The following is a 15,938-nucleotide window of genomic DNA, read 5'->3' as shown; positions in this document are numbered from 1 at the left end:
TTCAGTACAGTTGCTAGGCGACAGTTTTATGTCTTTTCTGTTGACATAGCAACGAAGTGTTTGGTTCAGTACGTTTTCTAGGCGACAGTTTTGCGTCCTTTCTGTTGTCATAGAAACGGAGTAGCGTTGCTAGACGACAGTTTTGCGTCCTTCTGTTGCTACAGCAACGGTGTAGCGTTGCTAGGCAACAGGTTTTCGTCCTTTCTGTTGTCATCAACGAAGTGTTTGGTTCAGTACGTTTGCTAGGCGACAGTTTTAGGGAAGAGAATTTTCACGCGAGGTACATACAGGACATTAGATTTATTAGCGTCCTTTTGGTTGTCATAGCAACGGAGTCGCGTTGCTGTGCGACAGTTTAACATCCTTTTGGTTGTCATAGCAACAAAGTGTTTGGTTCAGTACAGTTGCTAGGCGACAGTTTTACGTCTTTTCTGTTGTCATAGCAACGAAGTGTTTGGTTCAGTACGTTTGGTCGCGTTGCTATGCGACAGTTCAACATCCTTTCTGTTGTCATAGCAACAAAGTGTTTGGTTCAGTACAGTTGCTAGGCGACAGTTTTGCGTCCTTTCTGTTGTCATAACAACGAAGTGTTTCGGTTCGGTTGGTAGGCAATAGTTTTGCGTCCATTCTGTTGTCATAGCAACGGAGCCGCGTTGCTAGGCGACAGTTTTACGTCTTTTCTGTTGTCATCAACGAAGTGTTTGGTTCAGTACGTTTCCTAGGCGACAGTTTTGCGTCCTTTCTGTTGTCATAGCAACGGAGTAGCGTTGCTAGGCGACAGTTTAGCGTTCCTGTTGTCATAGCAACGTGCAGGTCATATGATACAGTTGCATGAGGGCCTCTATGTGAATGGGAAGGCAGGAAAGACGGTCGTGGGTATTGGAGTCCATGGTTTTAGCGTCCTTTCTGTTGTCATAGCAACGTAGTAGCGTTGCTAGGCGACAGTTTAGCGTTCCTGTTGTCATAGCAACGTGCAGGTCATATGATACAGTTGCATGAGGGCCTGTATGTGAATGGGAATGTCATAGCAACGTAGTAGCGTTGCTAGGCGACAGTTTAGCGTTCCTGTTGTCATAGCAACGTGCAGGTCATATGATAGAGTTGCATGAGGGCCTGTATATGAATGGGAAGGCAGGAAAGACGGTCGTGGGTATTGGAGTCCATGGCCAGCCAGGACAATGCGTTGTAGCCTTCAAGTACGTATCTGTAGGGAGAAAACAAAACGAATAGAATAAGTGTCTGTCTTCGCTAGGTCGTGGGTTCGATTACCGCCCAGGGTGAACTTGATCGGGGTTAAGTGGCCGAGAATGCCGTGGGCATTAACTTCGCCCTGGTTTCAAGTTTACATTCCCTTTTTACTTTCCCCTTTGTTATTGTTTTTCTTGCAAGTTTGTAAAATTGAATAAAAAATAAATGTGATCAATAATAATGATAATAGTAATAATTCTTAACAGATAAGGTTCGTTCTAGGAGCGGCGGGCTTTCTCCTATCCTATCTCTCTTTGTTTTCGGGATTACTGCCCAGGGTGAACTTGATCGGGGTGAAGTGGCCGAGAATGCCGTGGGCATTAACTTCGCCCCGGTTTCAAGTTTACATTCCCTTTGTACTTTCCCCTTTGTTATTGTTTTTCTTGCAAGTTTGTAAAATTGAATAAAAAATAAATGTGGTCAATAATAATGATAATAGTAATAATTCTTAACAGCTAAGGTTCGTTCTAGGAGCGGCGGGCTTTCTCCTATCCTATCCTATCTTTGTTTTCGGGACGATATGATAAGACCTCCGTTGTTACAGTTTCCCAATAAATTTAAATTGATACTACAGGTTGGTTTTTAGTTTTTAAATAGGAATTTATGTTATAATAACCTTTCGTTTTTACGTAAAGCAAGAAAGGTAAATTTTGATCCAGCAAAATTTAAACGACTAAGTAAATAAAAAATAAAACGCGAATTTTATATGGAAAAAAAATAATAATAAATAAAAAATGAAAATAAATGTTCAAGTTAAATAAATGGAAATAAATATTGCATTAATTCATGTGATGATTTAAATTGAATTTCGGGGAGGAAACCAATTCGGTCCCAAAACCTGTTTTCTGCTACCAATTGGGTCCCGGTTTGAGAGGGTCTAAGTACCAATTGGGTCCCACACTTAAATTGATAGGTACCTGATTGCTTTTCTCTTTCTATCACAAGTACTATGTTCTTAAAGCTGAATCTTCCTAGTCTAAAACTTTAGAGTGATCGCTACCATAAGAACTGGCACAAATGAGCAGTGACCAGTGTTATTATAGGGTTAGGTCAAACGCAAAAAGGTTTTCACAATTAGAGCAGTGATTAGTGTTATTATAGGGTTAGGTTGAACACAAAGAGGAGCTTTCTACTTAAATTGATAGGTACCTGATTGCTTTTCTCTTTCTATCACAAGTACTATGTTCTTAAAGCTGAATCTTCCTAGTCTAAAACTTTAAGAGTGATCGCTACCATAAGAACTGGCACAAATGAGCAGTGACCAGTGTTATTATAGGGTTAGGTTGAACACAAAGAGGAGCTTTCTTTTTCATTGTCGTAGCTTCTGAATAAGTACCGAAAATTTTGCTGATTGTATTGAAAAATCTCGGAAAATTATGATGGATTGAGTGCGAATAAAGCAGAATCATTTCTTCTACTTGTGAACAACAGAAAAACGAACGTTGTAATATAGTTGAAAATTGAAACTCTTATTTATTTCATCCAAGTCATTACAGGTATACGGGGCCCAATTGGTAATAAGCCCGGGACCCAATTGGTAGTCGACTACCTTGAGAAAAAAAGGTCATGGGACCGAATTGGCGTTCTTCCAAATTTCGGTCAGTTTTGAAGAAATAAAGCCGGGCCACAAACAAAGATCAAACTCGGTTTAACTCTTGGATTAAACAATCTGATTGGTAGATTTCAAAATTTTCAGTTCAACTTAAACCAAGTTTAAACTCCGATTCTGACTATTATATGTTTTAAAGCTTGGTACACAGGGCACGATTTTTTCATTTTATTTTACTTTAAATCGTTCGTTTCTGACGCTATAATGTACTATATTTAATGTGGTTGTTTCACAATTTTAAATTAAAGCGTTGCTATGGGAAATTCAACAGAAATAGAGAGAGACAAAGAGGTAGAAAATTATAGAAAAAATAGAAAGTAATAAATAAAGAAAAGATAGCAAATGAAGAAGACATAGCTCTAACAGCCGGATACACAATTCTATGGTTAGCTCTCGCATTAGTGCAATAGTTCTAAACTGAAATGGACGCGGCACACAAGGGATCAGGAAGAGACCGCCTTAACATAATAATAGTCCTTGGAACACACCAATGTTTTTTTTTTTTTTTTTACATTACAACTTGGAATTTTAACATTGCTGTTGAGTATTGGATCACAGCAGTTTCTCTTTCTTTTTTCTTTTTTTTCAACAAAATACTCAAGTATATTTATTTACAATTTATGGACAGCCATTACATAATAGGAAGAGGTAATAAAAGAGATAACAATAAATAAATAAATAAATAAAAAATATGTAGCCGAAGAAAGAATAGGGGAAAATAGAGAAAGAAAAGATTAGTCTAGGAAAGACGGACAAAAATGACGCAGTTCTAATCCTTCATGTAGCCGAAGAAAGAATAGGGGAAAATAGAGAAAGAAAAGATTAGTCTAGGAAAGACGGACAAAAATGACGCAGTTCTAATCCTTCGCAGTTCTATCAAACCTCTTGGAAAAACAATTTACCTGAGCACATCAGTGGTGATGGTCGAGTCGAGCGGATGGCTCGGGGTGTTGGTGGCCTGCTGCAGCAGATCCTCGGAGTACTGCTGCGAGGTGTGCATGTGAAGGGCAGACTTGAGGAAGGCCGGACACACGGCCTCCAAATGGGGGCAGGAGGACCAGAACCAGCGGGGCAGACGGCCGGTGGGCGCGGTGGACACGAAGTAGCCGAGGGCCAGCGGCTGCTGGAGGAGGGTGCCGATCTCTTCTGGGGTGTCCAGACTGCCGAGACCCTGTGAGAAGAGAGAAGTGGGTTAGAAGAGTTCATAATGGATAATTAATTAACGCAACTCGTTGTAGTTATTAATTTGTTGTGAATAAAGTTACCTTTCAAATTATCAAAAAAATACATACCTTGTTAATCTGTCCATTGCAGTGGAACATGCCGGACGGGTCGTTGGTCGCACCGCCCAGTCCCAAACTCGGACTCCCGGGTTGGGAGCTGCTGTCCGTCACATCGCGTCCAGTGGGGGAGCGCGGATATCCGGGGTCCTCCGGATTGGGAACATGCCGGACGGGTCGTTGGTCGCACCGCCCAGTCCCAAACTCGGACTCCCGGGTTGGGAGCTGCTGTCCGTCACATCGCGTCCGGTGGGGGAGCGCGGATATCCGGGGTCCTCCGGATTAGCGAAGATGTCGTAGAAGTCGTCGACAATGCCGTCGGGGTCGACCTCGTCGATGAGCGACGTCCCGAACAGACCGCCGTCGCCGAACCCGGCGTTGTCGTCGCCTAGCGTATTCTGAGATGACTGGAGGGAGGAAGAGGAGATAATGTTAGAGTTTGATATTGAGGTGAAAATATTATTAAAATGAACTTTGAAATACACAAATGTTTACAGCAGACCTTCCTTAATTCTAAAAAAAATCTGGTGTTTCCTTATCCTATTGAATTATGCTTGTTTGGATGTTTGAGGTAAGGTTCTTCCATAAATTTTCCAATATCTTTAACCATAAATATATTCATTATTGCTGAAAACCGCCACAAAGTGGTAAAAAAAAAGAGGTTGAAATTCAGCTAACCGTTACTCCGATGTCAAATAAAACACGCACGCACACGGACCAATAAGTGAAACTTTGGCTTTAGGCTTTAGGGACCTCAAAACGTGGTCCCTAGAGCCTATAGGATAAGGAAATTCAGCTAGGAGCGCTTACCTGAGTGGTGGCGGACGTAGGAAACACGAGTATATGCGTGCATGACACGTCCTGCGGCGTGCTCAGCGGACAATGCACGGATGCGGGCGAGAAGCGCGTGTCCGGCGTGAACTGCTGAGGCATGACACGTAGCGAGCTGTCAGGCTCGAGGGATACTAGGGACGCGCTAAGGATGGCCGGGGATAGGGAGTGCGTGCCGGGGAGCGCGCACTGAGCGCAGATTTCCCGGAGATGCCGCGAGGCGCGCTGCAGCGCTTTGCGCGACAGGAGTCCGCTCCAACCTGTGGAGAAGGGAATAGAATTGTTGTATTGAGGAAGTACGCGACAACTATGACGTGATGGTAGTGTGTTTCTACCTTTAAGGACACACAGGGTACATGTGTCCAGTAAAGTCCATCAACTTCAAAACTATCCCTCAAATGAGCATAAATTCCAATCTATCTATCTATCAAGCATAAATTCAATCATTCTTCCACTTTACCTTTGAGTTCTCCATGTCCTATCCTGCCCACTCGGCCCACTACTAAACGCCAAGGTGTGGTACTTTGGCTCATCACGCCCAGAATAAAGTCCATCAACTTTTGCAGACCGAAGCGACGCGCAGGGTTCTTTTTTCTTCTCGTCCTGAGAAAAGAACAAAAAATTATTAATATTAGTACTTCACTTGTAATAAGGACTAGGAGTTCCATTATGCGAACAGTTTATTGGATTAATTCCTTTTTTTGCAGACCGAAGCGACGCGCAGGGTTCTTTTTTCTTCTCGTCCTGAGAAAAGAACAAAAAATTATTAATATTAGTACTTCACTTGGAATTAGGACTAGGAGTTACATTATGCGAACAGTTTATTGGATTAATTCTTTTAAAAAAGAGGTAGGTAGTTCAAATGAGAAGTACGCTGTACAGTGTGCACCTTTTACACTGTCAGCATTTATAACAATATTAATAATAATAGACTCTTGAGTGGAAGGTAACCACCAGGTGAGGTTAACGCCGGAGGCGTTATCTACCACCTAACCCTTAGAGCTCCATTATTATGTGGTCACACTCTCGAAAAAATAATTCCTTTAAAAGAGGTAGGTAGTTAAAATGAGAAGTACATTGTACAGTGTGCACCTTTTACACTGTCAGCATTTATAACAATATTGCTTGTTTATACTGCTCGAATAGGACCAAAGAATCCTTCCGTCTCAGTAGTAGGCTACGATAATATCAGGACTGAAAAGTCCCTTTACTCCAGTAGTAGGCTACTACTATTATTGTGGTCAATTTCTCAAATTATATTGAGGATAAAATTCCATACCTCGGCCAGGATTGAACCTACGCCCTCTTGATTACCAGGCGAGCGCTACACCACCGGGGCAGGTTGTTCCCGCCGGAACTTTTGAACGGTTTGTCCGATTTTGATAAAGTTTGATAGTTTGTTCACCACTTTTTAGTCCGTCCTTCCTTTATTATTACAATAGTAATAACGAGCGAGTGACAGACACCGAAGCGAATACAATAGTCCGTCCCTTATTGAACGGGCTCTAGTCTTGATTTTAAATCATTACATGAAAGTAAAATCGAAAAATCAAATCAAGAATAATAATAAACTGAATATTAAATGAAATAGGTAGGTACATAAATACTGATTTTCTTTAACCAAGATGGAAAAATTTCCGGAGGGACGGGCCAAGCTTGTTTTCGGACCGATTCCTTCGGGGTTTTTAGAATCACTCACCGGTTAGGTATGTAAATATTAATCGTTGCCGTCTCCAGAATAACGCCCTGTTGGTCCGTAATGCCGGCCAGGAGCCATTTCTGATCTTCGGACAGACAATAGGACACATACATCACGCAGGATTCATAGCTAGAACTCGGGGATTCGGTGAGTTCGCTGCTATTCGAGGAACTCTTCTCGCGACTCTTGGACAGAATGTACGGGGGCGCGTTGGAACCGCCGGCGGCGCCCGGCAAACCGGACGAGTCGGCGCCCCGCGAGTATTCTGAATCTGTGGAACGAGATAATAAAATAATTGTATTTGATTTCGGTTTTATTGTAGCGAAATATTGGGATGCTAGGGAAAAAATTAATGAATTGTCAAATTTCACATTTGTAAACAACAAGTTTGGTTTAGCCCGGTTTTAATTCTTTCCCTTGTTCGAGCCTTCAACATTTACCTTCAGTTATTTATTGACATATCACACTTACAAACCAACATTTCAGAAAACCAACTATTTTACTTCTTGAATCAAAAGATTTCGTCACCAGCCAAAATGGCTTGGAAGGTAGAGCGCCTGTCAAAGTTAGGCTCCAGTCAAAATATCCTTACTGTCGATGTCGACTAACTTTCGGTATTGTTTGCTAATCGTCGCCGTCTCCAGAATAACGCCCTGTTGGTCCGTAATGCCGGCCAGGAGCCATTTCTGATCTTCGGACAGACAATAGGACACGTACATCACGCAGGATTCATAGCTGGAACTCGGGGATTCGGTGAGTTCGCTGCTATTCGAGGAACTCTTCTCGCGACTCTTGGACAGAATGTACGGGGGTGTGTACACCTTGTAGGGGGCACGGTTCTTTTCCTGTAGAGCAAAAGAGTACAACTGATTAATAAACAGGGTTACGGTTCTTTTCCCGCAGGTAATAAGAATAATTAGCATTGGTGTTTTATTTTATTCAAGGAGTTTTTTGCCCGATTATTGTTCCATACATGATTTCAGAATATTTACTTCTCAAATCATGTGAGAAGTCTATTCTTTGTCATGGAAATCCAAAAATAAGGGCATAAAAGGAAGGGACACTGTTAAACTCTCACAAAAAATCTAAAACATAAATTATTTGCGGTAAAAAAAGGTGAAAAAAAATCTGCGTTTGCCTGAGATCAAACCCATAACTGCGAATATCGCGAACAAACCGGGGATACCGACGTTGTAGCCTTCAAGTACGTATCTGTAGGGAGAAAACAAAACGAATAGAATAAGTGTCTGTCTTCGCTAGGTCGTGGGTTCGATTACTGCCCAGGGTGAACTTGATCGGGGTGAAGTGGCCGAGAATGCCGTGGGCATTAACTTCGCCCCGGTTTCAAGTTTACATTCCCCTTTGTTATTGTTTTTCTTGCAAGTTTGTAAAATTGAATAAAAAATAAATGTGGTCAATAATAATGATAATAGTAATAATTCTCAAACGATAAGGTTCGTTCTAGGAGCGGCGGGCTTTCTCCTATCCTATCTCTCTCTGATTTCGGGACGATATGATAAGACCTCAAACCGCGGATACCGCGAACAAACCGCGGATACCGCGAACAAACCGCGGATACCGCGAACAAACCGCGGATACAGCGAACAAACCGCGAATACCGCGAAGAAATTGCGGATACCGCGAACAAATTGCGGATACCGCGAAGAAATTGCGGATGCCGCGAACAAACCGCGGATAACGCGAACAAACCGCGAATACCGCGAACAAATTGCGGATACCGCGAACAAATTGCGGATACCGCGAACAAACCGCGAACAAATCGCGGATACCGCGAACAAACCGCGAATACCGCGAACAAACCGCGGATACCTAATATATATGAAATATGAAATAAAATACCGCGAACAAATTGCGGATACCGCAAACAAACCGCGGATGCCGCGAATACCGCGAACAAACCGCGGATACCGCGAACAAACCGCGGATACCGCGAACAAATTGCGGATACCGCGAACAAACCGCGAATACCGCGAACAAACCGCGAATACCGCGAAGAAATTGCGGATACTGCGAAAAAACCGCGGATACCGCGAACAAACCGCGGATACCGCGAACAATCCGCGAATACCGCGAACAAACCGCAGATACCGCGAACAGACCGCGAATACCGCAAACAAACCGCGAATACCGCGAACAAACCGCGGATACCGCGAACAAATTGCGGATATCTAATATATATGAAATGAAATACCGCGAAAAAATTGCGGATACCGCGAACAAATTGCGGATACCTAATATATATGAAATATGAAACGAAATACCGCGAACAAATTGCGGATACCGCGAACAAACCGCGGATACCGCGAACAAATTGCGGATACCTAATATATATGAAATGAAATACCGCGAAAAAATTGCGGATACCGCGAACAAATTGCGGATACCTAATATATATGAAATATGAAACGAAATACCGCGAACAAATTGCGGATACCGCGAACGAACCGCGGATACCGCGAAAAAACTCTCACATAAATCTAAAACATCAATTATTTGCGCGTATAAAAGGCCCTGAACAAAATCTGCGTTATGCCTGAGATCAGACAAACCATAAACTGTGAATATCGCCGAACCAAACCGCCGGATACCGCGAACAAACCCACCGCGGATACAGCGAAACCAAACCGCGAGATCACGCGACGAACCAAACCCGCGGATACTGCGCGACAACAGCTGCGGATAACCGAGAACAATCCGCGCAACTTGGATACCGCGAAGCAAACCGCGCGATACCGCGTACAAACCCGCGGATAGGCGCGAACAAATCGCGGGATACCGCGAACAAACTCGCGGATACCGCGAACAAATTCCCGGATACCGCGAACAAACCGCGGATACCGCGAACAAACCGCGGATACCGCGAACAAACCGCGGATACCGCAAACAAACCGCGAATACCGCGAACAAACCGCGAATACCGCGAACAAACCGCGGATACCGCGATCAAATTGCGGATACCGAGAACAAACCGCAAACACCGCGAACAAACCGCGGATACCGCGAACAAACCGCGGATACCGCGAACACACCGCGGATTTGCGAACAAACCGCGAATACCGCGAACAAATTGCGGATACCGCGAATACCGCGAACAAACCGCGAATACCGCGAACAAACCGCGGATACCGCGAACAAATTGCGGATACCGCGAACAAACCGCGGATAGCGCGAACAAACCGCGGATACCGCGAACAAACCGCGAATACCGCGAACAAATTGCGGATACCACGAGCAAACCGCGAATAGGTGACTTATCACAGAAGAATCGATGAGGACCTTCCACTTATGAAAATGAAGGGGAAATGAGTAAATTAGGTCCATCAAACCTGTGGTCAAAATGTAGGAGAATCCTCCCCTCAACCCCCTACATGGTTCTTGATAGTAGGGGGTCAAGGGGAGGTTTCTTCAGACCTAGATTTTTTCAGAGCTCATTCTCTCTTCTGCTTTCAGACTGGAAGGTTCTCTCTGCTCCCTCTCTACTCTCTGTGATATCTCCAAAAAATTTCAACATGATTTTTTTTTTCCAACAAAAGTTTCCATTAGAGTATTTAAGATGACTAAGGAGTCTTTCCTATGTAACTTTTCACGAGAAATCGATCGGTCTACATGTAAGATAGGTGACTTATCACAGAAGAATCGATGAGGACCTTCCACTTATGAAAATGAAGGGGAAATGAGTAAATTAAGTCCAAACTTCAAACCTATGGTCAAAATGTAGGAGAATCCTCCCCTCAACCCCCTACATTTCCCCTGACCCCCTACATGGTTTTTGGTAGTAGGGGGTCAAGGGGAGGTTTCTTCAGACCTAGATTTTTGTCAGAGCTCATTCTCTCTTCTGCTTTCAGACTGGAAGGTTCTCTCTGCTCCCTCTCTACTCTCTGTGATATCTCCAAATATTTCAACATGATTTTTTTTCCAACAAAAGATTCCATTAGAGTATTTAAGATGACCAAGGAGTCTTTCCTATGTAACTTTTCACGAGAAATCGATCGGTCTACATGTAAGGGTTCTAGGAATGATGGCTCACGAAATTTGCGCTTGTAACAAGCCAATATCAAAAAATTTCGAAAGTTGTATCCACTTTTTTTTACACTAATAATTTACGAGATTCAGCCTGATTTCCTTGAATTTGCCATCAAAAATTTTGTCAAAAGAGAACGAATGTGCCATCAAATTTATTTATTCTTCTCTTTTTAAAAAAGGTGTGATAGAAGATCGTTATACGATGAGAGAAGGACGACAGGATAGGAGAAAGCCAGCCGTTCCGAGAAGGAACTTTTTTATAATGTTATTATTAGGTGTTTCACCGCTATTTTTTATACCCCAGCAATGAAACAACTGCTACATTAGACTCGTGTGGTCTGTGTTGTAGCATGCCCATCCCGTAGAATGTCCCTTATCAGATGAGCGATAACAGACACAATACTTCCCATTTAGATGCTGGGTTAACACGAGAACAGCAGAAAGTAACCCGTTGAAATATTTGCAATCGAAAAACGAGTACAAATTTTTGTTGAGGGTGGGATTCGAACCCGGGACGTTCTACTTTATAAGACTTCTTAAAAAAATACTTTTTCACAGTTTTGACCTCGAAATTATGATTAGAGTTTTACTAGCATCTGTTGAAGCACTCTAATAAAATGAAAACTAGGGTTCTGGGTACTTAAACTAGGGTTCCGAGTACTTACATCTTTGGTTTTGAGGAACAAATCCGTCATGGCAGCGGTACCAAACCCGGTCAGTGCCTTAACGGTGGTCGTATGGCTTAGTTGTCGTCTACATTGGGAGAACACGGACAGGGCCGTGGCTCGCATCTCATCACAATACTTCCGCCTTTCTCCCGCCTTGCCCAGCTCCAGTATACTCTCTAACGACACAATCTGAGGGGAAACACAAAACACTTAATCTTAGTATCAAATTCCTAGTCAAGAACCTAGTACGTTAATGGTAGAGAATGTCGTAAGCATTAACACAAAACAAATCAAACTTTAATCTTGATCAAACTTTGTTCATTTGTCATGATTGTAAATAAAGTCCGGTGGAAATGTTCAAAATTTATTAATATAAGGAAATAGAAAGACACCAAATGGTACGAAATTAGGGACTCCGTTCACAGAAAGCCCCCTCTGAGGCTGAGTTGTAGGGGCAAACAGCCCTAAAGTTGGGTTAAGCATATACGAAGAACGAAAAAGAACTGTAGAGAATTTTTAATAGTCAAAAATAAGTGATATCCTCGCAAAAAACCATTTGTGTGGCACAATCCAACGCCACGAAAAATCACTCCACTTACTTGTACTGATATATTAGCGCGCACACTATCCGGTATGGCGGCGAGCACCGTGCTATAGCAGCGCAACAGCCCGAGGCACGCCAGCCGCTGCGTTTCGCCTGCCGAGCCGCCCTCTGTGCCGCCCACCACCGTAACGGGTCCACCAGGTAGATGGCTATGGCGGGCGGTTCGCATTGGTCGTCGTCCGGACCGCCAAGACCGGAGCTTGGGTCGCCCAGAGCGTTGGAACCGCCGGCGGCGCCCGGCAAACCGGACGAGTCGGCGCCCCGCGAGTATTCTGAATCTGTGGAACGAGATAATAAAATAAGTGTATTTGACTTTGGTTTTATTGTAGCGAAATATTGGGATGCTAGGGAAAAAAAATAATGAATTGTCAATTTTCACATTTGTAAACAACAAGTTTGGTTTAGCCCGGTTTTCTGTAATTATTTCCCTTGTTCGAGTCTTCAACATTTACCTTCAGTTACTTATTGACATATCACACTTACAAACCAACATTTCAGAAAACCAACCCTATTTTACTTCTTGAGTCAAAAGATTTCGTCACCAGCCAAAATGGCTTGGAAGGTAGAGCGCCTGTCAAAGTTAGGCTCCAGTCAAAATATCCTTACTGTCGATGTCGACTAACTTTCGGTATTGTTTGCTGGTTTATTTTAGCCAGGGGGAAACTCACCGTGTTCGGACTTGGGTGTGGACGGAGCCTTGCTATCCGAGGAAGCCGAGTCCAGAGTGGAAGACATGGGGGAAGGATGGGGTCGGGTGCTCGCGGGAGATTCGGGTGGGTCGAGGAGGGTACGGTCCAGGGGTAGGGTGGACAACTGGGGCGCTAGGTAATGTCGACACACCTGAAATAAATGGGGAATGAGGGTTGACATTGGTTTCCCACAGGGGAAGAAGAATATTTTTTCACCTTCTTCTTGTTCTTTTCTTTGCCTTTTCTCGTGTACAGACGGGGTAGGTGTTTTTCATCAGCCTCTCAATCAGCCCTAACTAGGGTGATTGCTTCGGGCTGACATTTGGTTTTGGCAACAAATTTTACGAGTGGATGCCCTTCGCACTCAACCTTTGCAATTTCTTTAGCAAAGGAAATTCAGGCTGGTATACTCCCTGTTTAAAGGCCCCCAGCCAGACTATAATAATAATGGACAGGGATACCTACGTGAAAAAAAAAGTCAAATATTTTTTCTGCCATCTCCGGCCCAGTTCAATGATAGCGTCATTAGTTGACACTCCTTTTCTGAACCCAAATTGGGTTTTATTGAGGATGTCATTTTCCTCTAAGAATTTCTTCTTGTTCTTTTTCTTCGCCTTTTCTCGTGTACAGACGGGGTCGGTGTTTTTCATCAGCCTCTCAATCAGCCCTAACCACGGCGATCGCTTTGGGCTGACATTTGGTTTTGGCTACAAATTTTACGAGTGGATGCCCTTCGCACTCAACCTTTGCTATTTCTTTAGCAAGGGAAATTCAGGCTGGTATACTCCCTGTTTAAAGGCCCCCAGCCAGACTATAATAATAATAATAATAATGGACAGGGATACCCACGTGAAAAAAAAAGTCAAATAATTTTTCTGCCATCTCCGGGAAGGGGAGGTTTCTTCAGACCTAGATTTTTGTCAGAGCTCATTCTCTCTTCTGCTTTCAGACTGGAAGGTTCTCTCTGCTTCCTCTCTACTCTCTGTGATATCTCCAAATATTTCAACATGATTTTTTTTCCAACAATAGTTTCCATTAGAGTATTTAAGATGACCAAGGAGTCTTTCCTATGTGACTTTTCACGAGGAATCGATCGGTCTACATGTAAGGGTTCTAGGAAAGATGGTTCACGAAATTTGCGCTTGTAACAAGCCAATATCAAAAAATTTCGAAAGTTATATCCACTTTTTTTTACACTAATAATTTACGAGATTCAGCCTGATTTCCTCGAATTTGCCATCAAAAATTTTGTCAAAAGAGAACGAATGTGCCATCAAATTTATTTGTAATTTGTAATTTATTTGCATCAATAATTAATAATAATAACAGTGGTAATACAATATGATAAATAACTTAAACTATGAAATTCTTAAACTATGATTTGCCATCAAAAATTTTGTCAAAAGAGAACGAATGTGCCATCAAATTTATTTATTCTTCTCTTTTTAAAAAAGGTGTGATAGAAGATGGTTATACGATGAGAGAAGGACGACAGGATAGGAGAAAGCCAGCCGTTCCGAGAACGAACTTTTTTATAATGTTATTATGAGGTGTTTCACCGCTATTTTTTATACCCCATGGGGCGTTCTCTACCACTCAACCTACCTTACACATGGCCACTGTACTGTCCAGACGGCCTTGGTCTAGGGCTATATGAGTCACTTGTTTCGTGTCGCTTAGTTCCAGCACGTTATAGGAGGGAATGGGGCGTTCTCTACCACTCAACCTACCTTACACATGGCCACTGTACTGTCCAGACGGCTCATCTCCGGCTATCGAACGCTCACCTGGGCATATAGTTTAAGTAGGCCGGCCGTGCTCGAGTCTCCCAGTAGGGAGAACCACTCGTCTACAGGTTCCTTGGCTAGTTTGAGGGCCGCCGTTTTGCCCACCCTTAGAATTCCGTCACGGAGTACTTTGGTGATGGGACAATGTCGTCCTAACCTGCACACCTGGGGGAGAGAGAAACAGGACAAACCATTAATATACAGTAGAGTTTTGCCCACCCTTAGAATTCCGTCACGGAGTACTTTGGTGATGGGACAATGCCGTCCTAACCTGCACACCTGGGGGGAGAGAGAAATAGGACAAACCATTGTTTTGCCCACCCTTAGAATTCCGTCACGGAGTACTTTGGTGATGGGACAATGCCGTCCTAACCTGCACACCTGGGGGGAGAGAGAAACAGGACAAACCATTCATATACAGTAGAGAAAAAGAAAAAATGGGATGTAAACATTGCGGCAGGGACAACAAATTGAGAAAATCAATGTACTCATGCAAGTACTTTACTAATTTTCTAATTTAACTTTCCCCCTGTTAAGTAAAAAATAAAAAAAAAAAAAAAAAAACATGTCTGTTTCGTCCTCTTTTCACCACGAGTCTATCGTTCCTTGTTAGTCACATGTTACATCTGAACCCAGGATCTGCTGCTTCACGAGCGTTACCACCGAACGAACTGTGCCCCCCAGAAACAAAATTTAGAGGCTAAATCCCAACATCTCGAGGACCGAAGAGACATCATTCATTCAAATTATCCGATGAGAGGAGTGATAACGTCCAGGACAACCAGTAATGAGTTCTTATCAATGTCCTTATCAGTAGCATCAATGTTTTTGCATTCTTCACTTGTGGGCTCGGAAAACTACCTGATCTCACGTACTAATCTCGATACAGTCAGCTCCCATGGCGTAGTGGTCACTGCACTCGCCTTGCACGCGGGAGACCCGGGTTCGATTCCCGGCGGGGTCAAGAAATTTGTATCATGCAGATAATTGATTCCGTGACTGGCTGTTGCGGGGCCCACTCAGCCTCGTGAGGAAAATGAGTAGCTATGACATGTAGATGCGCATAGCGACCGGTGCCAGCATGGTAGGTAAACATTGGATGATAGGATTATTGAGATATTGGGAAAAAAATCCTACAATGTTGCAGTGAGCACCAAAGTTGTGACATAATAACACAAAGAAATTGCATTTACATTTTTTAATATACAGTAGAGAAGAAGAAAAAAATGGGACGTAAACATTGCGGCAGGGACAACAAAGTGAGAAAATCAATGTTCGAAAATTCCCACACATGGCCCTGCTGCTTAGCGTGTAAATAAATAAATACAATGTTTAAACGTACCAGTTCATTGTCGGTAGACTTGGTCTCGCGAGACTAGTCTCTACGGAGTCTACCAAGTTTGTAGAGTAGTGTACACAAGTCACAGAGCGGTCTATACTCTCGGTAGAGCACTCTATGACCTGTGTACACTACGAACT

At 43.2% G+C, this 15,938-nt stretch overlaps 1 protein-coding gene across 1 annotated transcript in view; it reads right to left on the bottom strand.

Moving 5' to 3' along the window:
- Positions 1-477: 477 nt before the first annotated feature.
- LOC103508816 (mediator of RNA polymerase II transcription subunit 13) overlaps positions 478-15,938 on the bottom strand; it is an 82,736-nt gene continuing 67,275 nt past the window's right edge. Inside the window, 9 exon segments of the mRNA XM_026823318.1 lie at positions 478-911; positions 1,022-1,204; positions 3,760-4,028; positions 4,150-4,294; positions 4,297-4,544; positions 4,948-5,228; positions 5,429-5,571; positions 6,668-6,938; positions 7,260-7,512. Coding sequence (XP_026679119.1) covers positions 1,072-1,204; positions 3,760-4,028; positions 4,150-4,294; positions 4,297-4,544; positions 4,948-5,228; positions 5,429-5,571; positions 6,668-6,938; positions 7,260-7,512 — 1,743 coding nt within the window. The 3' untranslated portion in view covers positions 478-911; positions 1,022-1,071.

Source organism: Diaphorina citri, unplaced genomic scaffold, assembly GCF_000475195.1.
Source record: "Diaphorina citri unplaced genomic scaffold, Diaci psyllid genome assembly version 1.1 scaffold436, whole genome shotgun sequence".
Classification (NCBI taxonomy): Eukaryota; Metazoa; Arthropoda; class Insecta; order Hemiptera; family Psyllidae; genus Diaphorina; species Diaphorina citri.
The sequence above is the reverse complement of the archived record's forward strand: the minus strand, read 5'-3'. Positions and strand labels throughout refer to the sequence as shown.